Source organism: Ctenopharyngodon idella, chromosome 8 (genome assembly GCF_019924925.1).
Source record: "Ctenopharyngodon idella isolate HZGC_01 chromosome 8, HZGC01, whole genome shotgun sequence".
Classification (NCBI taxonomy): Eukaryota; Metazoa; Chordata; class Actinopteri; order Cypriniformes; family Xenocyprididae; genus Ctenopharyngodon; species Ctenopharyngodon idella.
The window spans coordinates 5,076,162-5,098,748 of NC_067227.1; the positions used below are offsets into that span (position 1 = coordinate 5,076,162).

A 22,587-nucleotide genomic window follows, 5' to 3' on the forward strand; every position below is an offset into this window, starting at 1 on the left:
TGAGAAAGGAAAATCCTTTGAGATGTTATCTAAAAGGTGAAATGGATTTAAAGTACAATTTTATTCTAATAAACAATTTCAACAAAATATTACATTGTTATGTAAAAGGATCTTGGATGATTTTATTATCTCTCGGCTATAATCTATGGTCGCATTTCCCAAAACACCTCAAAACCAAATACAGGGTCCTTTAAGAGCAACAACACTTTTACCCATTAATGGCCAATAAGTAACACGCTTGTTCCAGCTTCAGGGCAGAATATTTCCCACATTACTGTGGTAGTCTGTGTGAAAATGGAAACAGTTGATTCCCAATGGAATTCATTAAGATAAAGCAAGGTAACAGAGAGATATAGGATGTACCTTACCCACAGACCTACAGATTTGTTGTGTTTGCTAAGGCAAATATCACTATTACTATTGCTACTTACACTTGAACTTCAGCACCTAACCTGTTCCTGCATCACTTGTGGAATCTACTTCATATTATGTGGCTTGAAGAGAGGTGTGTTATTACTTACATTGAAGGAAAGACCTGAGCGATATCTATTGACCACAGTATCACAGAAACAAGTGCTGAGCTCCTTTGACTTAGTCTAATAAGCAAAAACAGTTAATCCCAGAAAACCCTAGCAACCACCTAGCAACCACCTAGCAACCATAAAAAACACCCTTAGAACTGTGTAGCAACACCTTGGTAATCACCCAGAACAATGAATACCTGTCTGAAAGCATTAATTAGAGGGGTAACAAGATATTTATTTCTGTTTTGCCTTTATAACATTGTCAAGCAAAATTTAAATAGTCCTATTTGCATATAAGTTAAATATAGCAGAGGGCAAGGCTAAATATATCAAACTAGGCCTTAACTTGGCCTTATCTTTACTAAAATAGCACCATAGTTGATGGTGCAGAGGTGACAATACTCATGTAGTGTGGAGCGCTGTCAGTAGTTTGGAATGCGGTGGGCTGGACGAACATTGAACCACGAGTGAACTATGATGTAATTTAGGGGATGTGGGAGGGATGCTGAGAAAGAGGCAAAGAGATTAAACATTATGAGGTGTAAATTCATTTGAACACCATTGATCTATCAATCAATTCAATGCTCTGAAAACCCAAGTTCCTTAGATAAATAAAGTATATATGACTCAAAGCAGGCTCACAGACCTTTATTTCATCACTGAAATACATTCCCCTGGACGGTTAAAAGTCAGTTTATGTGCATATTTTTAATGCATATGTGCTATATTGACTATTATATAATGGCCCCAAAATTATTAGGAAAAAAGAATGCAACAACGGAATGTGTGAATGCCATTGCATTAAATAATAAAATATCAAAGCAAATGGCATTTACTTTTTGTTCTTACATGTGGGAAACAATTTCTGCAGTTATCAATTATTCATTGCAATGGAATCATTGTTGAGTGTTCATTTACGGTAATATACTTGCTTTGTTGCCACTAGGTCCCATGATAAAACTCAAGAGTGTCATTCCAGGGAGTTTGAGGATGTTGCTGACAGGCTGAATGTCCGACAGACCGTCCTGTGTTTTATCTGCTCTGAGATTCCTTTAGTGGACACGGATAGGTGTGACTAACAAAGAGTGTCAGAGTTCTTAATAACTCTTTACCCCTTTACATGGTTATATTGCTTGGATATATAAGGGATTGTTAATTCTTTGGTGAAAATCTTAAAGGTACACTATGTACTGTATAACGAATAACCCTTCTTATAACGAATAAGACAACGAATTGTCTTATAACGAATCCCCTTCTTATAACGAATTCTGGAGTTCTGGTGTTGGAATTTGGTCCCATTCTTGCCTGATATATGTTTCCAGCTGCTGAAGAGTTCGTGGTCATCTTTTGTTTAATGATGCACCAAATGTTCTCTATAGGTGAAAGATCTGGACTGCAGGCAGGCCAATTCAGCACCCGGACTCTTCTACGAAGAAGCCATGCTGTTGTAATAGCTGCAGTATGTGGTTTTGCATTGTCCTGCTGAAATACACAAGGCCTTCCCTGAAATAGACGTCGTCTGGAGGGGAGCATATGTTGCTCTAAAACGTTTATATACCTTTCAGCATTCATAGTGCCTTCCAAAACATGCAAGCTGCCCATACCGTATGCACTTATGCACCCCCATACCATCAGAGATGCTGGCTTTTGAACTGAACGCTGATAACACGCTGGAAGGTCTCCCTCCTCTTTAGCCCGGAGGACAAGGCGTCCATGATTTCCAACAAGGATGTCAAATTTGGACTCGTCTGACCATAGAACACTTTTCCACTTTGAAACAGTCCAATTTAAATGAGCCTTGGCCTACAGGACATAACGGCGCTTCTGGACATTGTTCACATATGGCTTCCTTTTTGCATGATAGAGCTTTAGTTGGCATCTGCAAATGGCATGGCAGATAGCGTTTACCGACAGTGGTTTCTGGAAGTATTCCTGGGTCGATTTAGTAATGTCATTGACACAATCATGCCGATGAGTGATGCAGTTTCGTTTGAGGGCCCAAAGATCACGGGCATCCAATAAAGGTCTTCAGCCTTGTCCCTTATGCACAAAGATTTCTCCAGTTTCTCTGAATCTTTTGATGATGTTATGCGCTGTAGATGATGAGATTTGCAAAGCCGTTGCAATTTGACGTTGAGGAACATTGTTTGTATAGTATTTCACAATCTTCTTACACACTCTTTCACAGATTGGAGAGCCTCTGCCCATCTTTACTTCTGAGAGACTCTGCCTCTCTAAGACATCCCTTTTATAGCTAATCATGTTACAGACCTGATATCAGTTAACTTAATTAGTTGCTAGATGTTCTCCCAGCTGAATCTTTTCAAAATTTCTTGCTTTTTCAGCCATTTGTTGCCCCCGAGCCAATTTTTTTGAGACCTGTAGCAGGCATCAAATTTGAAATGAGCTCATGTGATTTGAATGTCTTTTAGTTTTCATTTTATTTAAATTTAAAAAACGTTCCAACATTTCCGGAATTCGGGTTGTACCAACGATCACATTTAAAACACTTTTTGGCATACCATAAAAATAACTTATAGCCCATATGAATTATATAACAATTAGGCTATCCATCTTATAGTGAAAACCATACCAAAGTTTCATTAACAGTAGATGTGAAATCTTATTTTAGTTTTGAAATCTGGGTACCATCTTACATTTTAAAATCACGTACGGAGGAAGTTTGGTCCCATCAGCGAGGCACGCAAACATGACAGTCACGTGGCTCTTAAGCCTGATTTAAGCCTGATTTTATACTTTCGCCTGGCTCCGCATCGCGAGCCTCCACTGACTATGTGCGCATCTCCCCAAACGGACGAGACGTTTAAACTTGACGCGCTCGCCGTTGTTCTATTCTTTGAAACGACAGGGGGCGACTCAGAGAAATTGTTCTCTAAATCAGCAGGAAGCAGTGGTGAGAAAAAGAAAGGTACACGTGACAATGTTTATTCTAGTTTACACTTCACCAAAACCACACTGCAAAAAGAATTGTGTAAAACACAGTAAACTTTGAGATTATTACTTGTGATATTAGAACAAAATATATGGATATGAGAACATGTATACAACTAAATTAACGATCTCTTAAATATTTTCTAATGTTAGTTTTGTGAACATTTTTATTAAACATGGACCTTTATTTTCATTAAAAGGGATTATTTCTGGTATTGTTGGCACCTTTTTGTAAATGTAAGCAACTAATTTAGAGGCACAAACTGGGTGACGGTGTGGTGAGGCGTACATGCTCGGCCAGATTCGCCTTGCATTCGCCTCCCTCTAAAAGGCGAGCTTATGCTCTGAAGTGGAGTCTGTTCACTGAGTGGTGCTCTTCCCACCAGGAAGACCCCCGGAGATGTCCGATCAGCTCTATGCTTTCCTTTCTGCAAGAAAGGCTGGAGCGGAGACTGTGCCCCTGAAAGTGTGTGTTACCGCCATCACAGCACATCACGTTGCAGTGGACGGTAGGTCACTAGGAAAGCACGACCTGATCGTCAGGCTCCTGAGAGGCACCAAGAGGCTAAATCCGTCCATGCAGCACCTCATCCCCTCCTGGGATCTCTCTGTAGTCCTTTTGGGTCTGCAGAGTGCTCCCTTTGAGCCGCTGGAGTCAGTTGAGCTTAAGATCCTGTCTCTAAAGACAATGCTCCTTAACTTCCATTAACAGGGTGGGGGTCCTACAGGCATTTTCGGTCAGCGAATCATGCTTTGAGTTCAGGCCAGCCTTTTCTCACATGATCCTGAGAGCCCGGCCCAGATACATGCCCAAAGTTCACACCACTCCTTTCCAGGACCAGGTGGTGAACTTGCAAGCACTGCCCCGGAGGAGGCAAACCCAGCCCTTGCATTGTTGTGTCCTGTTCATGCACTGCAAATTTACATGGTCCGCACGCAGAGCGTCAGAAGCTCTGAGCAGCTCTTTGTCTGATTTGGAGGTCAGCAGAAGGGAAAGGCTGTCTCCAAGCAGAGGTTGGCCCACTGGATAGTGGATGCCATCACCTTTCATACCAATCCCAAGGTGTGCCGTGCCCCCTCGGAGTGAGGGCTCACTTCACCAGGAGTGTTGCCTCCTCCTGGGCTCTGGTGCACGGCGCCTCTCTAACAGACATCTGCAGGGCTGTGGGCTGGGCAACACCTAATACCTTTGCGAGATTCTCCAGGTGGAACCTGTTTCTTCCCGTGTATTGGGTACAAACAGGTAAAGTGCGGGAAGACTGGCTCGGAGTCTCGCTTGCAGCGCCATTCCGCTCTAAGGAGGAGATTCAATGCGAGCACCTTTTTGCTCTCCATGAGAGTTCCTCGTGGGATCCTCCAGGCATCCTGCAGTCAGAAGCTGTGGAGGCATCCGATGCCATGCCCAGTACTTGAGATGCATGCTTGGTTGGTCAGCCCCTGTACTGGGCTACATGCCCCATAAGTTGTGATTCCCCCCTAGTAATGCCATATGTGTATTCTTCCATGGTACAATTTCCTTGTCAGTGAACCCATGTCTTCCCTTGGCTGATTCTGCTCTGCCCCATCTCTTCCATCTCTTTCTTGGTAGGACCTACCACAGAGATTTGTCTATATGTAGCACTGCCCTAAAGGTCAGTCCACATGTGTATTTTCACATGTTGCTCCCTACGGGTAGAATGTGGCCTCTGTAGCATCCCTCTCCACCTGGAGTAGGTATGCTTCCCCAGACTGTTTATGGCTGAAAAAAAAAGGCTAAGAGCCAAAGCACTCTTTCTGTAAAGTACATTAACGTAAAAGTAAAGTACACAGCTAACAACTGTCTCCATAGTAAGCTCTGTCCATTCCACCCGGTACAACATGGAGGACTAAGATTTTGGGCTTATGCGGCGTGCTGGGTAGGTTACCACTTAGCTAAGGCAGTATCCAACAGGCACGCTACAGCTTACCAGCATCTGCATCGCCAGTACTCATAACACAATTCAATGGTTGTGGCACTTTCCATAGGGACATAAAGTTGAAGTGACTGACAGTTATGGAAAATCTTGGTTACTGTCATAACCCTCGTTCCCTGATGGAGGGAACGGAGACGTTATGTCCCTACTGCCACAACCTTGAACTACCCCGCTGAATGCGGGTGCCTCAGCACAAACCAAATGTGTGGATGTATGCCGCCATCTTATAAACCCGTATGTACGGGTGTGTGACTTTGCATGCAAATTCTAAAACTCAGAGGTGATTGGGGCTCACAAGTGAGACCCCATTTGTCATTCAACATAATGTCTCCGTTCCCTCCATCAGCGAACAAGGGTTATGACAGTAATCAAGATGTTGTCATAACGAGCAAAAAAAAAAAGGTTGACACGGAGCAGCTTAATCTCAAACTTCCGGGGAAACACTTTTTTTTAAAAAAAAATACGCTGACCAGAGGAGAGTCCGCTGCAAAAAGAGAATGCAACAGAGCTCCTAATAAAATGAGAGTCAACATTGGCTTGGCTTTTCAGAGATGGCAGAAACTGCGGGATTTGAAATGTTGTAAAAGTGACGCGGAGATGCCGTTTTTACTACTCAACAGGTGAGTAAGGTATTTTATTGAACAGATAAATTTCCATATGTAGCTTTCTAACAAAGTTCATTGTAAAGCATTTTCTATTGTGAAGGGTCATTTCATTGGTTGTTGTAGCGCAGTGCTGGAATTTATTTTATCAAGGAAGTACTGCGTCTATTAATGGGTATAGCTACAGTACTGTCTTCAGCTAGTCAGCTTGAGATCCTTTCAATCTAAACTGGTTATATCTCTTAAGCCAATTAGTGAATGTTTTATGAGCAGTATGATAACCATATTCATCCACACAGTCACGCAGAAATGAAGCACAACCAAAAAAATGTTCTCCCACAAAATGCATGCAGTTTTGTTTTTTAACTGCTAGAGGGCCAAAAGTTACACAGTGTACCCTTAAGTGAGAACACATATGAAAAGTACTATCTATCCTTAAGAGTTAACAATTTGAGGTATCATTCATGCTCTTAGTACAAACATTACAAAATTATTGTTACAAGTGTGACACTTCACATTTGAAGGTATTTCGTTAAAATAATTGTTTCTTAATTTTTTGTTATCAGTCATGTACATTTGGGTTTTATGTTAAATCTTCTGTTGTTTAATGAATGTTTATTGCATTATTTAATTGTCATCTGTTTTATCATGAGGGTGTTTTGTGTTTGTGTGAATCACTCTGTGCACCTTCTGTATAGTATATACTTCAGCTTGTAGAAAAGCTACTTGTGATGAACTTTGATTCTTCATGTGGCTTCCTCTTGGATACCAGCTGCATTATTATGGTGGTGGTCAATATATGTTAAAGGTATAAAACAGATCTTAGTAGCAGTGTGTGTTGTTGGATTTACCGGTTTCTTGTTTGTTTGTTTGTTTTTGTTTTTTGTAAAAACAACAGGATTTTTTTTACAGTAGAGAAGTGAATGGTGCCAATCCATAAACGTTAAAATGCTCATTGTGTTATACAGCCACTAAACAATATTAGCTTTAACATGATCTTAGTGTGGAAATAATTGCTTACTAACCTAAGCAAGGGATGAGTCAAAATTATTTTATGTGCTAAGAAAAATGTTGTCAGTTAAGTTTAACTTAGAATATTCATTTAAATTAGGTAAGCCGCTTTTGTGAACAGTGATCTCAAACATGAAGCTTGTGAGCAGCTAAATCCTGTAAAAATGTCTGAGTCTCATGGCAAGATCAAGGGAGGGCGAGAAACTTTAAGATAAATGTACCTCATCCTTCTAACATGGCCGCTGGCTATTAAGTTTTGGGTTGAACACCAAGAGAGGCCTGGCTCAAACCAATAAAGCCCTGAGGCTGGTTTCCACCCAGCATGAGGAGGACAGGTGGCAAAGTCTTGACTGATGATCTCTTGCAAGCTTTCCACTGGAGCACAGTATGAAGGCAAACAGGGACTGATTAGCATTTTAGCGGCCATCGGCATCTAGAGCAGCTATTAGGAAAACAGGTCGGAGGCCATCTGGAAGATATCGTTCCCTCTGCAAGTCTAATGACATATGGCTATAAAAATTTTAAACACTAATTGCTGTGTTGAAATGGCTGATGTTGAAATTATAAGTTTTTAAAAGGACAATAAAAGCAAATATCTAAGTACTGAATTATCATGATTTGCTGTGTGCCAATTGTTTTATTTGTAACACATTTGTTATACATCATGAGTATGATCTCTTTAGCAAATAAATGACATTTGGAACAGACTGCAGTGCAGCCTGTCATTAAAATCTTAATTAGCCCCATCGGCTTCTCATCAGGGAAAGAGCAGTGCTCAGTGAACTGTGCTTGAAGTTAAGAGCTTCTCAAATGAAATATGAGAGAATACAATAAACGCATCCAACAGACAATATGATGGTAATGAGATGGATTAAAGCTGAAGTGTGTAATTTTGGAGCCACTGGCGTCACCAAAATCAAATGTAAAAACAATAACTGTTTTCAAATAGGTTTCCTAAACGCTTCTCCTGTCTGCCATTGGTCACCTAGTCTCACCTCAAGCTCTCACCATTGGCTGAGACAATGTTGCTATGCCAGGCCCAAACACACAGTGCAATGTTTTGATAGCACCACAAAGTCAAAGTGTTTACACTTTTTGAGGAAAATAAACCTCCAAAAGGCTTAAAGTTGTCTCTACAAGGAATGGGAGAAAGTATTTTAGCATTGCTTGAAAAATTATATATTTCAGCTAGTGTTGAGAAATTGCTTTCTATTGTGTATTGTATGTTTTTTTGTGGTTGGAGTTATGTTTATTACAAATATGACTTGCATTTCGTTTGTGTTTCAAACATCTACCAAATACAGGTGGTCGCAAAGTCAGCCAGCCGTATCGGAAAAATCAGCTGAAGACTTCTATTGTGTGGTTCTTTGTATTGTTTGAAGCTTTTTGAAAATATATTTCTAGTTATATTGAGTCATCTTTATGTGTAAAGAAACTTCTGACCTTTTGCATCACCACTACATCAAAATCCTACTGCTTGCTATGCATCACATTGAGAACAAGCAAGGGACCTCTTTTGAGAAACCTTTCCTAGACTGAGAGTTAACCACACACTGCCTGCATGAAAACCTGGAAACTGAACTGACAGAAAACTGAAGGCAGCATTTGTTTATTAAAGGAATGGTTCACCCAAAAATGAAAATTATCCCATTCAATTTACTTTCCCTCAAGCCATCCTATCGTGTATATGACTTTCTTTTTTTTCAATGTCATGGCTCTTCCCAGCTTTGTATGACTATCTTCTTTCTTTTCAGACGAACACAATCGGAGATAAATTTAAAAATATCCTTAGTCTTCCAAGGTTTATAATGGTTGTGAATGGTGCCCCAAATTCTGAAGACAAAAAAAAAATACATCCATCCATCCATAAAAAAAATTAATCCATACGACTCCAGGGGGTTAATAAAGGCCTTCTGAAACGAATCGATGCATTTGTGTAAGACAAGTATCCTTATTTAAAACTTTATAAAGTAAACAGCCATACGCATTCAACGTATGTCCAAAAAGCGTTAACTTCCACTAAGTAGTTTATGCAAATGTGTGAAATACAATCAATAATTCAGCCACAAAGCAGTAAAAAAATGAACAGCAAGAAAGAGGTTACACACAAAAACATCGAGAGTACAAAACAGAAACACCCACTCAAACACACACTCACACACATTCACAGACACACACACAACACACCATTATACACACAAATGAACCGGTGTGGCTGTAACAATATGGTAAAATTGAGCCAAAACTCAAATAAGAGGTTGAAATCAGATCAGACCCAGATTTATTAAGCTGTAATAAAACATACCCGTTCATTTTTGTTATATTTTTATTGACTTTTTATGTTATGTGTAACAAAATGCCCTCCTCTGTGTTCAGGTTTGACTTAGTAAAATTAATGCAAAAACCGACACTTCAAATCAACATTTTAAACCAAAAAAAAATCTAAACCTTGACAAAAGAATGTCTAAGTATAAATCCAAGTGCAAAACTTAATAAAAATACGTATTTGTGTCTAAAAACAACTAGAGAATTTATAAGCCACTTTATATATTACTATATAGGAATCTAGTGGTTACACCATGGCATTGCATAAGTTTTTCTTTTTTTACTCCCACCAAATGGCACTAATCTACCTTCAGAAAAATGGATTTTAAATGCCTTGTCTCTATTTTAACATGGAGTACTGCTTTAATTGAAAACTCATTTAAAAATATATTAGAAAAAAAATTGTGTATTATTTTCAATGGGGAAAAATAGCTAATAAAAAATGTATAAATATCGCATCGTGTCATAAAACACCCTCAAAATTTTATATAATAATCAAAAAATATTATTGAACAAAAATATATTACATTGGTTTTCCTGAAAAACAAAAAAGTTACTTTTTAAAGGCTTTAATCACTTTTGACCGTAAAGAAGGCAAGTGTGACTCCTAAGCGAAGAGGGCCAGAGGGTTAAATATATCTCCGATTTCCGATTGTATATCTCCGATCTGAAAGAAGATAGTCATATACACCTAGGATGGCTTGAGGGTGAGGAAATCATGGGATAATTTTCATTTTTGAGTTTTTGAAGCTCCAAAATGCGCATCCATCCATCATAAAAGATATCCATACAGCTCCAGTGGGTTAATAAATGCCTTCCGAAGTGATGCAATGGGGTTTTGTAAGACAAATATATTTAAAACTGTATAAACTATAATCATTGGCTTCTGGCAACAGTCGTACACGGTCGTCATGAGAGAGTCGAGTTCTGGCGGAAGACCACCACTAAACAACACAAACAGGACTGTGGGATGTCATACCGGTAAATGAAGGATACATCTATGCTGCCTTCAAAACCTTCATTTACTGTCTGCTAAGGCAGTGTTTTTCAGCTGTCATGAAACAGACTCATCTTTGCATGTTGTGTTTGTAAAGTCAAAATGTGGTTAGCTATAGCCAGTGATGTTTTACTTCATGTCTAATTTTAAGAACATAAATAGGCTATTGCAAATAAAAATATCAAGACCAAACACATGGCAGCTTTTATGCAGGTAAAATATGCCATTACTTATTTCTTGCCTTGGCAATTTGTGTAAGCCTTGAAGTAAACGCACAAAGTATTGGATAAAAAGACTGATTTGGGTAGAGCTTTCTGTATGAAACAATGGGATGAGATGGGTAAGTGCGCCTATAGAGTGTGCCTGCGTGACAAGACACGAGATGATGCTCTGCACTTGACATACAATGCATTGTCAATTTGAAGGAGGCTCCTGCACGTCACCATTTAATGATCGGTCAACGAGGTGGGATCTTGATGAAAATGAAGAGCCCTCCCCGTAGGGTCTGCTGGATTTTCCTGGATGACCGTGACGAAATCAGTGAAATAAAAGAGCCCACCTGGACACGGTGCTTGGGTACGAGCGAAGAGTAAACAGAGCCGCGCACAGATACCGTTGCGAGTGCTGCTCTCCAGAAAACTTCAACAATGATCGCCAACATCTCTATTTTCTGCGTGTCTTCACTTCTACTTTTAAACTTGGTCGGTGCCAAACCAGTTTCCAGTTTACAGGTGAGTCTTTGAGTCTTATCTCACTACTCTTTTATTGAACGTTTATTAGACCCTCACTAATTATTTACATTTCATGACAGAGTCTTAAGCAGTTGTTAGACGAAGAAGTCAACACGCCGTTTGTGGAGTCGGATGAGTCGGTGTTGGAGCAGAAAGATGCGAGAGCGGAGAAGAGCACACTGGACGAGCGAGCGGAGCAACTGTGGGAATCAGACGCGCGCAACTCGGCACTGGCGGGAAAAGACGGAGCGTTCGAGCGTCTCCTAGGTGACTTACTGTCCACATCCAAGCGCTCGTGGAGTCGATTCAAGAAAGGCGGACTGAGGAGCTGCTTTGGGGTTAGACTCGAAAGAATCGGGTCTTTTAGCGGGCTCGGGTGTTAAGTAAAGGTATGTTAGGAGACGTCTTGACGAGATTTAAACATGGGGAATTGTTCAAAAGCGTATTAGAAATAAAATAAGTCATGTCTTATTACTTCATGTCATGTCACTTCTTGCAGGTTGGGACTTCACTTGACACACTTGGGCACATCTTCGATAAAAAAAAATAATAATAAAAAAAGAAGTGCTGACTGCAAGTTCACCGTATATTTGTGTTCAAGTGATGCTGTATGTGTTGGTCATTATTTATTAAAGATTTAGACATGTAAATAGTTTGTATTTGAAGATTCCATGACTGCTGCTTTGTACTGTTGCATCTGTTTATTTATTTATTTTTATTTTGTTATTTATGTCCTCTCTAAATCCACTCGTGTTAAATATAATGTATATTGCTGCAAAATAAATATTTTGCATAACATGTGTGTCAATGTGGTCTAAAACTAAACTGAGTAAATTTGACAATGAACTTGGAGTGTAAATTACTGCGTATGTTCATGTCTTAGTTGCTTCGTTTTCTGACAGTCGATTTTGACATCGATTTTTGACAAATAAATCTGTTTTATTTAAATGTTGCATGACTAAAACATTTGGGTTACATGATAAACCTTTTTACAGTGTATGCTAGAACTATAGTCTAATTTATTGTGATCACTTGGATCATTTATTGACAAAATCAATTAAATAAATATCTAGTGATAATTTAGGCATGACCAAACGTACCCAGAGAGAAAAAATTTTAGCTATATGCAGAAAAAAGTAAATTAGAGTAGCTAATACATAATTTGCTACTGACTAAAATACAAAGACTTTATTAAATTTCATCTTCTTTTGTAATGAAACTTGACCTTATTATAAGTATATATTATTATAAGTGTTGAAGCATATATAGGCTGTTTTTAAGTAACTGTTGTGAAACTCCATAATGGAAAACTTGATGATAAACAGACCACAGAACAAGCTGAAAACTTAAAACAGACGATTTGAGCATAAAAACAACTGAAATGTTTCCCTGAGAGAAGCAACCTATAAATACTCTATATAACTGGTAATAATTGGTGATTGGTTATTCTCACAACCAATGCAAGCATTAAGTAATAAACCTAACCATGTTTCTGTCGATCTGTTTTCCTTTATTTGTTATAAACCTCAAATAAAATGAAACATTTGGAAGTGAAGGCTGAGACCTTTAAATCAGCAGTGATACTAAATATATTGTAGGCATACAGGGGTTGGATGATGAAACTGAAACACTGACTATTGTTGGAGGTTTCACGCCTATATATGTGCGGCCTGGTGGCAATTCTTCACTAATTTTACATTCCATCAGTAAGAGCAGAGTGTGAAGGTTGAATTAGCAGAGCAATAGCACAGCTGTAAATAAAATATTGCAATTCACACAACATAATGGAAGGCATATCAGAGTTCAAAAGAGGACAAATGTGAACATCTCGCTGGCTCATCTGTGACCAGGACAGCAAGTCTTTGTGGTGTATAGAGAACCATGGCATCTAGGGTAATGTCGGCATACCACCGCTTAGGATGAACCGCATCCAACATGAGTAACTGTCGACACAAGCTGTCTGAGAGGGATGTCCAGGTACTAACCCAGATTGTATCCAAAAAACATAAAACCACAGCTGCCCAACTCACTGCAGAATTAAATGCGCAAATCGACTCTCTTGTTTCCAACAAAACTGTTCATCGGGAGCTCCACAGACTCAATATTCATGGTCAGGCTGCTATGGCCAAAGCTTTGGCCACTCGTGCCAATGCCAAATGTCGGTTTCAGTGGTGCCAACAGTGCAAATCTTGGGCTGTTGACAATGTGAAACATGTACTGTTCTCTGATGAGTCCAGAGTGAAGCACAGGGGTGGATCAGTGATGGTTTGGGCTGCAATATCATGGCATTCCCTACTGTGAGCCATTCTGGAGGACCATGTGCACCTAATGGTTCAAACATTGTACCCTGAATGGGGTGCCATGTATCAGCATGATAATGCACCAATACACACAGCAAGACTTGTGACAGAATTGTTTGATGAACATGACCTGCACAGTTACCAGATCGAAATATTTTTGAGCCACTTTGTGGTATTTTGGTGGAGCAAGTCAGAAAACGTTTTCCTCCACCATCATTATGTAGTGACCTGGCCACTGTTCCACTGAAGAGGAATGTCTCAAAATCCCTCTGGCCACTGTAAAGGGCTTGTATCTGTCATTCCCAAGACAAACTGATGCTGTTTTGGCCACAAAAGGAGGCCTTACACCATACTAATAAATTATTGAGGTCTAAGACCAGGTGTTTCAGTTTCATTGTCCAATATATGCCTGTGGCTACATTCGCCTACCTAGTAAATTCCTCACTAAACCATTACTGTATGCTTATACAAATATTTGAACATCTGACCAACATATATTTTACTACTGACTTCATGATGGCTTTTATCGCTTGATATAAAACACATTACACCCAGCTGTCTTTTATAAACATTATTTAAGATATGCTTTCCTCCCCTATCTGATATCCCACAGTCTTAATTAGATCTTTCAATACTTCCGCATAGCAATAGCTGGTCCAAATGTGCACGTATCCAAAAATGAAAATAAATAAATAAATAATAAAAAAGGGTCCCACTTTATATTAGGTGGCCTTAAAGGATTAGTCCACTTTCAAATGAAAATTAGCCCAAGCTTTACTCACCCTCAAGCCATCCTAGGTGTATATGACTTTATCTATATTATCTTTTTTCTGATGAACACAGTCGGAGAAATATTAATAAATATCATGACGCATCCGAGCTTTATAATGGCGGTAAGCGTTACCAAACGAGTATGAGCTGAAGAAAGTGTCTCCATCCACATCCATCCATCATAAACATATTCCAAATGGCTCTGGTGGGTTAATAAATAATTAAGGCCTGAAGCGAAGCGATGCGTTTGTGTAAAAAAAAAATTAAAAAAAAAAAAAAATATTTATTTAAATATTTCCATATTTAACAAGTTATGAAGTAAAATATCTAGCTTCCACCAGATCGCCTTCCGTATTTTACTTACGAAGAAAGTGTAAAACTCTAGCAGTTCAAAAAGGTTATCCTACGTCCTATGCTTTCCCTATTCAACTTACAGAAAAAGTGTAACTGAAAAAGTGTAACAGTTTACACTTTCTTTGTAACCTGAATATGGAAGGCGGTCTGGCGAAAGCTAGATATTTTACTTCATAACTTGTAAACTATGGATATTTTTTTACACAAACCCATCGATATGCTTCAGAAGGCCTTTATTAACCCACCCGGAGCCGTGTGGAATATGTTTATGATAGATGGATGTGGATGGAGACACTTTCTTCAGCTCATACTCGTTTGGTAACGCTTACTGCCATTGTAAAGCTTGGATGCATCAGGATATTTATTAATATTTCTCCGATTGCACTGTAAAAAGTCAAAAGTTGAGAAAACTTAAAAGTTTAAGGCAACAAACTTCAGCAGATTTTTGAGTTTTCTCAACTTGTTGAATTCAATTTATTACGGAGCCCCGGACATGACATGCAGGAAAACAATAGTAGGCTAAATCGTGCGCACGATTTACTAATTCGTTCACTCGATTTACTAAAACGTGCGCACGATTTACTATTTCATTCCCTCGATTTATAAATCATGTGCATGATTTATAAATCGAGGGAACGAAATAGTAAATTGTGCGCATGTTTTAGTAAATCGTGCGCACGATTTAGTAAACCGAGCAAACAAATTAGTAAATTCTGCGCACGATTTAGTAAATCGAGGGAACGAATTAGTAAATCGTGCGCACGATTTAATTTTTTTTCTTGCATGTCATGTGTGGGGCTCCATATTTTATACAACAAAAAGTTGAGAAAACAAACAAAAATCTGCTGAAGCTTGTTTCCTTAAACTTTTAAGTTTTCTCAACTTTTGATTTCTTACAGTGTGTGTTCATCAGAAAAAAGAAAGTCATATACACCTAGGATGGCTTGAGGGTGAGTAAAGCTTGGGCTAATTTATATTTGAAAGTGAACTAATCCTTTAACTACTAGCCTACTTACATTTAAAAGAATCATTTGATACAATGTACTTATTGTGTACATACATGGTTTTACATTGTACTTATATTTAAAAAAATACCTGTATGTAATTACATCTGTAATTAATTTATGTAATTACATTTACAAATACACTGTTAACCCTTCCCTTACACCTTAACCCACCCTTAAACCTACCTATACCACTAAACCTGGCCCTACCTGTATCCCACCTCAATAGCAGCAAAAGTGTTTTGCAATACAGTATGAACGCACTAATTACATTGTACTTATTTTTGATGTAAGTAACATAGTAGTTAAGGCCACCTAATATAAAGTGGGACCAAAAAAAGTTCATTAAAAAGTTAACCCGATCTCGTGAGAAAACTATTTTGCGAACTGGCAATTTCGTATGAAATCGTATGATTTGATTCGTACAAAAACGTACGATTAAAGCATAAGCTCCATCCTTATACTTAACCCTCAGTGGAGCGCGAGCATATCACGAAACTTCGTACGAATTGATCTGAGAGTGTATTGTTGCTTGTTCACAATGTATTAGTTGCCACTTCGAGTAATATATTTTCAGTCTTCATTAACTGCTCACTTTAGCATAGGCGTACAGTGTTTGCTAGTGACAGACTAATTATTATTAGGTTAGATAAAGTGTTATCATAAAACCTTCATGTACTGTAACTTGTTTTAAAGTGCCATGTAAGACACTCGATGTAAATGATTTCAGGGAAGAGAGTATAATGTAATCATTAAGGAGTTTCTGTCACTGGTATGGCCCATTTGGATTCGTCTATAAGCTTTAAAGGACTCATTTCCGACAGCAGCAGTTATCAGACTGAGGTGTCGGAATGCAGCAGCCATTCTTCACATTACTGGCGTGTCAAACTTTTAGGTATAAAAGAGCTTGAGGCTCTACTGAGTGTATACAGACAACGACACAGAGAAGACAGAAGAACAGCAAAAAGATCAGGAAACATGAAATCGCTTGACATTCCTCTAGTCGGCCTTCTCTTACTCTTCAGCGTTCAGCTCACGGGCGCATTCCCGCTGCAAAACACTGAGGACATGGATGTCTTAAAGGTAAGACCAAAATGAGAGGGGGAAAAACTTGCTTATTAATGCTCGCACAATAGGGCAGTGAATAATGAGCCACATGCGGCCCTTTCAGCTTCTTCTACAGCGACTGGAAGAGTCCATTCCTGCTTCTTCTCAAGACCAGATACTGTCGAAAGTAGAAGAAGAGGCGGCAAATCTTGAAGAAACCTTCGATGAACCTCATCCCAAGACTGACATGAGAGACTATCTGTCTGCTCGGGACTTGAGGACAGTCCGACAGGACTCCAAGCGACACTCCGGGTGTTTCGGGAGCAAACTGGACAGAATCGGTTCCATGTCGTCCCTGGGATGTAATACTGTCAGGCGGTCAGGTAACGACGTCTTTTCTATATAGCACAGCTAAAGTTAATATGAATATAGCGTACTTTATAATAAAAAAATAAAGAGCTGCTTTTTCTCAACCCCTTAATATATTGACTCAATTTGATGTATAGGCCTGTAGTTTACTAACTTACACATTTCTCTATTTTTCTCTCTTTTTTTCAGGTCCTAAGAAGTCTTAATGATCAGAAACTTCTACACTGTAAACATTGAAACTGTGCAATTGTTATTTTACTTGATCTGACCTTACAATTACTTTTGTTGGTGTAACCTAATGTATTCAGGTTGATTCAGTCATATTAAATAATGATGTTGACTTGAAAAAAAAAAAAAAAAACTACTTAAATTTAGATGTTACTATTTGAAGCACATTTTTAGGTTACCTGACAAAATATTTTTACAGTGTTATTATCTGCGACAGACTCCAACAATTGTTCTTAACTATATTTATTTAGATATTTATTAACTTATTTAAATAGTGGAGTTATATATTTATATGCATCTTTAATTTAATTGTCAGTCAAATCAGTTGTACATGCCCTCTTTAATATACAATAAATGTTTACACATGCCTTGGTTTTGGACATTTTTTATTCTCATTTTTTTCTTTTCAATTTCTAAATCATAATGTGATGAGGTTATAATGAACTCTGGTCTGCTTCCTTTAATAGGCTGTAATTATAATAATACATTTTATTTATAAAGCACCTTTCCCAAGCTCAAGGTCACTGTACAGGAAAATGTTTATAAGCACTATAGTTATAAATATAAAAAAAAGGATAAATGATAATGTTCTTGCACTATTTGCCTGATGACAACAACATGGTTCCAGTGATCAAACTGTCCATGGAGTCCATCCTCAGGGCATCATTATCAATGCAACTTGTTTCAGCACCATGGAGAGCGACATCACTTCACATTACTCAAGGGAACTCAAGGTCACAATCCTAACTATGACTATAAGTTAGGCCTGTGTTGTCACAAGGTTTGGCAGTGAAATTTAGAACAATAGTCTTGCAGCTAAAGCTGTTAATAAACATGGGAAAACTGAACTATTTAATTGATCTAATTAACTGAACTAAAATGCCGGGTCGGGGCAAGTTGTCATGTTTTATATATAGCAAATCATTAATTACAGTTTCTGTTGGCCAAAACAGTTTGATATTTTCTACATTGCATTTTTTTTTTTTTTTTTTTTTTGCCTTAATTGTTTGTGTTTTATAATTGTTTTAAATTTGAAATACAGATACATTATGGAAGATGGCTTGTTTTACTTTAGATAGTATTTACACTGTAAAAAAATATTTTCATGATTTGTTATCACAACATTTTTTCTTTTGTCAAATCAACTTAGATAATTAATGTGGTTCAGATAACATAATATTTTGAGTTTCTGTTGATTAAACCAGTCGCCTTCATTAACTCAAATTTTTAATTTCAGTGAACTCAAAATTTTAAGGCAACCAGGTAACTTACTTTTTTGAGTTAAACTAACAATTCTTTTTTACACTTTATATATATTATATTATATTATATTATATTATATTATATTATATTATATTATATTATATATTTCAGTGTATTGCTTGTCACAGTAAACAATTTTTGTTGTCAAGTCTTCAAAAGTACATTGACCTCATCCAGAGGAATTTTCACTGAAGTGAAATATTTGACAAGAAGCCTCCGTTTCCTTTATCTGCCACTCCATATGATCTCATAACCATTATATTTATTCTGAAACATTTCAGATTACCTGTATGGCACTGAAAAAACTATCACTCTAGGTTTTAGATTGTCATCTGTATTAAAATGTGTCTATTAACCAGTTTAGTTTAGTTCGCACAAACATGCACAGGTAAAAGTTCTGGTGCATTTTTATTTAGAGGAAAGCAGGGCACAACCTAAAACTTTTAGACTTTTTTATTTTTTTCCCACATTAATTTCACAGTACAATTAGTACAATTATGTGGTTTTGTTTAATTAATACAGTGTATACATTTTTCTTTATATACCCCAAAGGAATGGAAGTGAAATGTGACCATATGACAGCTTAAAATGTTACCTGATCTAATCAAAAAAATATAATTACTAACTAATTTACAAACTAAAATATTTTGTCCAAAAAATTATTAATTACTAACTTTTTCATATATAATATTGGCACTTTTTAATAATTAAAAATAAAATAATTTTTGAGTTTGAAAACAAACACCACAAAACACAGCTATACAGCGTAGTTCAAAACATAATAATAATAATTAATAATTTCTGAACATTGACCCTCAGTCTTTATTCACCTCTTTCTAACATCATAAAACAATGCAGTGTTACAACATGCCCAACCTGCGCAACTGGGATTTAAACCATACTAGTGTCTTCTGCTGGTTAGATAAGCATTAAAGAACTATCTAAACTGCTAAATAACAGTTTGGAGATTAAAATAATATCAGATTTGTCTCATTTTATATAAACACTAAAAACTGAAATGAAAGATTAATTTCAGTGAGAAATGTACTTTTGATATGGTCAAATGTTCAGGGATATCTTCCAAAGATTTTTGAATTTTGGCACATTTTGTTCTGTATATAGTGTTGATATGGCAACTAGTAAATACACTAAGTTTTGTCATGCTGGCATGTGTGGAAACTTTTAAACCATGTGAGTTACAACTAGCCCCACATTAGGTCGTGCCCCAGTCACCCCTACTGTTTTTCCATAAAGTCATCTTTTCAGTCAACATCATTGGGATATATATAGACCATCATCTGCTTTAACCCCCTATGGTATACTTAGTTGTCTTTTGTATCAGTTCTGAGGTGATGCCGTGCCATGTGAGACACTCGTGTAGCGGATACATTCCCGATGATGCCTGAGGTCACTGTTTGTGTCCGAGTTACAGGACCCACCACAGATCAGGAGTTCTCCAGCAAGGCACCTCACACTGCACCAAACAGCCACTTAAAAGGAAATCTAGTCCAGGAGCGTTATCAGAGATGAGGTGTCGGAATGCACTTCACACAGTTTACAAAGGATGAGCGACTGACAGTCAACTGTCCATATATAACAGCGAAGCAGGCAGACGGCCAGTTCAGAGGGAAAGAAACAGCATCCAGAGGAACCCAGAGATGATCAGAGGACTAATTCTTACAGGACTACTGGTCCTGGTTTGGCACCAGATGGATGTACAAGCGCATACGTTGAGCAGACACAGTTCTGCCACCAACATGGCCAAGCTGAAGGTATTTCTGCTTTGAATCCCTTTTCTTAAAAATCAAGAGCACTTGCTGTTAAAATCTGTTGGATCTGTTTACCTATCAAGGCCTTGAATTGAATGAGATTTATTGTGAGGCAAGAAACTCTTTATTGGTATCTATGGTTCCATGAAGAAACTTTAACACCCATGGAACCTTTCCATTTCACAAAAAGTTCTTTAAAGTGAAAATAAAGCCTCTTTAGATGATTAAAATGTTCTAAGAATGTTCTCTATTTAGATGGTCCACTTTAGACATTCTCATTAGAGTATTAGTAGACTGTTATAGACTGTTATAGTAGGTTTAGGTGTTAGTAGGTTCAGGTTGGTAGATTAAGTTGACATGTAGTTGCAAAGTTACTTATAGTCTGTTGGGGAGCATCAAAATAAAGTGTTAGCAGATATTAAGAAGACAGTCTACTAATACTCTTATGCGAGTTAGTTGACATGTAGTTATAGTTAGTAAAATGTCTGAAGTGGACCATCGAAATAAAGTGCTACCAAGAACTGTTCACTCAAAGGTTCTTTGAGGAACCCAAAATGATTATATGGCATCACTGCGAAAACCACCTTTTGGACCTTTATTTTTTAAGAGTGTATATTATCAGCTTAAGCATGCAAAGAATATCAAAGTTATACAGATTTCAAGAAAAGAAAATATTCAACGGAAAGGCTATTACTGAATTCAGTTTACACTTTGCTGCTCTACCAGAGCTTGTTGCAGCAGTTTGAGGAGGCCCTGACCGCAGAAGAAGCTTCCGAGAGAGCCGTAGATTATGAAGACAGCAAAACCGTGCAGGAGCAGAGCCCCGCTTCCACATTCTGGGACAGAGACAGAGAGGAAGAAGCACCTCCAGCGGAGGACACCAACCCCCCAGATGGATTTGAGACACAGAGAAATCGCCTTATAGATCTTCTCATGTCAACCCGGAGCAAAAGCCTGTCTGGCTGTTTTGGGGGAAGGCTGGATCGCATAGGGTCATCCAGCTCCCTTGGGTGCAACTCTAAAAAAGGTTAGCTAAGATGAGTGAATTCAGTGACGTTAAAATTACAATATATTTTTATGGTATATAAATTATTTTACATGTGGATAGTTGTCCATGAACTTTTTTTCATTCAAAATTAGGATTTTAGATTAAAATTTGCATATATTTAAAAAGGGGAAAGTACATCTAAATCTAAGGTCCTGTAACTGTCACTTATCAACTTAGATAATTAATGTGGTTCAGATAATATAATATTTTGAGTTTCTGATGATTGAACCAATTGCCTTCATTGTATTAACTCAAATTTTTAATTTCAATGAACTTAAAATTTTAAGGCAACCAGGTAACTTACTTTTTTAAGTTAAACCAACAATTCTTTTTTAAAGTGTTACTCGTAATTTTCTAGCCAGGACATTTTCTGTTGTTTATGCACATTTCCTTTAACCCTAAAGCACAACACAACACAATGCAATGGGCAATCCAAATATGGGTAACACTTGTGAAAAATTAAAACGGAAAAGTTCATATTAACACAGTGACCTGACCTTTCTTAGAGTGCAGTCTCTCATATAAATATGAGCTCATAAAAACTGTAATTAGTAATTATAGTTAACATCTGTAGAAGGAGTAGAAAACAGGGAAATGAAAGCAAAATGTTACAAAATGTATGTTAAACTGAAACTGTGTGAAAATTGTGTTTAAATCTCGAGTTATTTAAACAAGAAAACTAATGTAAAATGTGGAAATTAAACCAACAAGACTTTGTTACAAAACACTTCCATATTTTGCAATCCCTGTATTGTCATCTGCTTTATATTATCTCATGGTTCATATTTGTTTGATATATTTATTATTATGTACAAGTAGTTGAGTGCTAATAGGAATGTTGAAATACATACAGTATATGACATAATTATGTGTATTTACTTAATCTGCATTCATTTATGAGGTTTATGAGATTTTAATACTCCCTGCTGGTGTTCAGTTCTGCTGGGCTTTATCTAAGTAGCACTTCTGTTATTCTTTTTGTGTGTCACACATTTCTACAGCTGAAACTGTACTTAGAAATAAAATGTAAAACAAATGACAATTTTGTTTCAAGAACAGTAAGTTTGGATGCCAGGTTTTGAGGTCTTTGAGGTGTAGTGTTGAATGATAATAAAATCCTTGATTAAAATCATTGTTTAATGGTGAACTTGAGAGAGCTCAATAACTCAACATAGAAACATATAAACTCACCATCAACCCCTTTCTCCCATTCATAAGGAATCTAGGTTGTGATACATTTAACACCCACACCAACTCTTCTAATGGCCATTATCAGTCTCATTACACGACACATCAGTAGTACACTATAATGAGTCGAACAGCTGCAGGTGGTTATTACT

At 37.6% G+C, this 22,587-nt stretch overlaps 2 protein-coding genes across 2 annotated transcripts; both read left to right on the forward strand.

Moving 5' to 3' along the window:
- The first annotated feature begins 16,436 nt into the window (after positions 1 to 16,436).
- On the forward strand, positions 16,437 to 17,535 carry nppb (natriuretic peptide B). Its single transcript, XM_051904368.1, has 3 exons — positions 16,437 to 16,606; positions 16,695 to 16,953; positions 17,129 to 17,535. The coding sequence occupies exons 1-3, from the start codon at positions 16,502 to 16,504 to the stop codon at positions 17,143 to 17,145; spliced, it is 381 nt and encodes a 126-aa protein (XP_051760328.1). The 5' UTR covers positions 16,437 to 16,501; the 3' UTR covers positions 17,146 to 17,535.
- A 2,484-nt stretch (positions 17,536 to 20,019) lies between these two features.
- Positions 20,020 to 22,376, forward strand: nppa (natriuretic peptide A). The gene is made up of 2 exons (XM_051904367.1): positions 20,020 to 20,202; positions 20,926 to 22,376. Exons 1-2 carry the CDS (start codon positions 20,089 to 20,091, stop codon positions 21,229 to 21,231), a joined length of 420 nt encoding a protein of 139 aa, XP_051760327.1. The 5' UTR covers positions 20,020 to 20,088; the 3' UTR covers positions 21,232 to 22,376.
- The last annotated feature ends 211 nt before the right edge of the window (positions 22,377 to 22,587 follow it).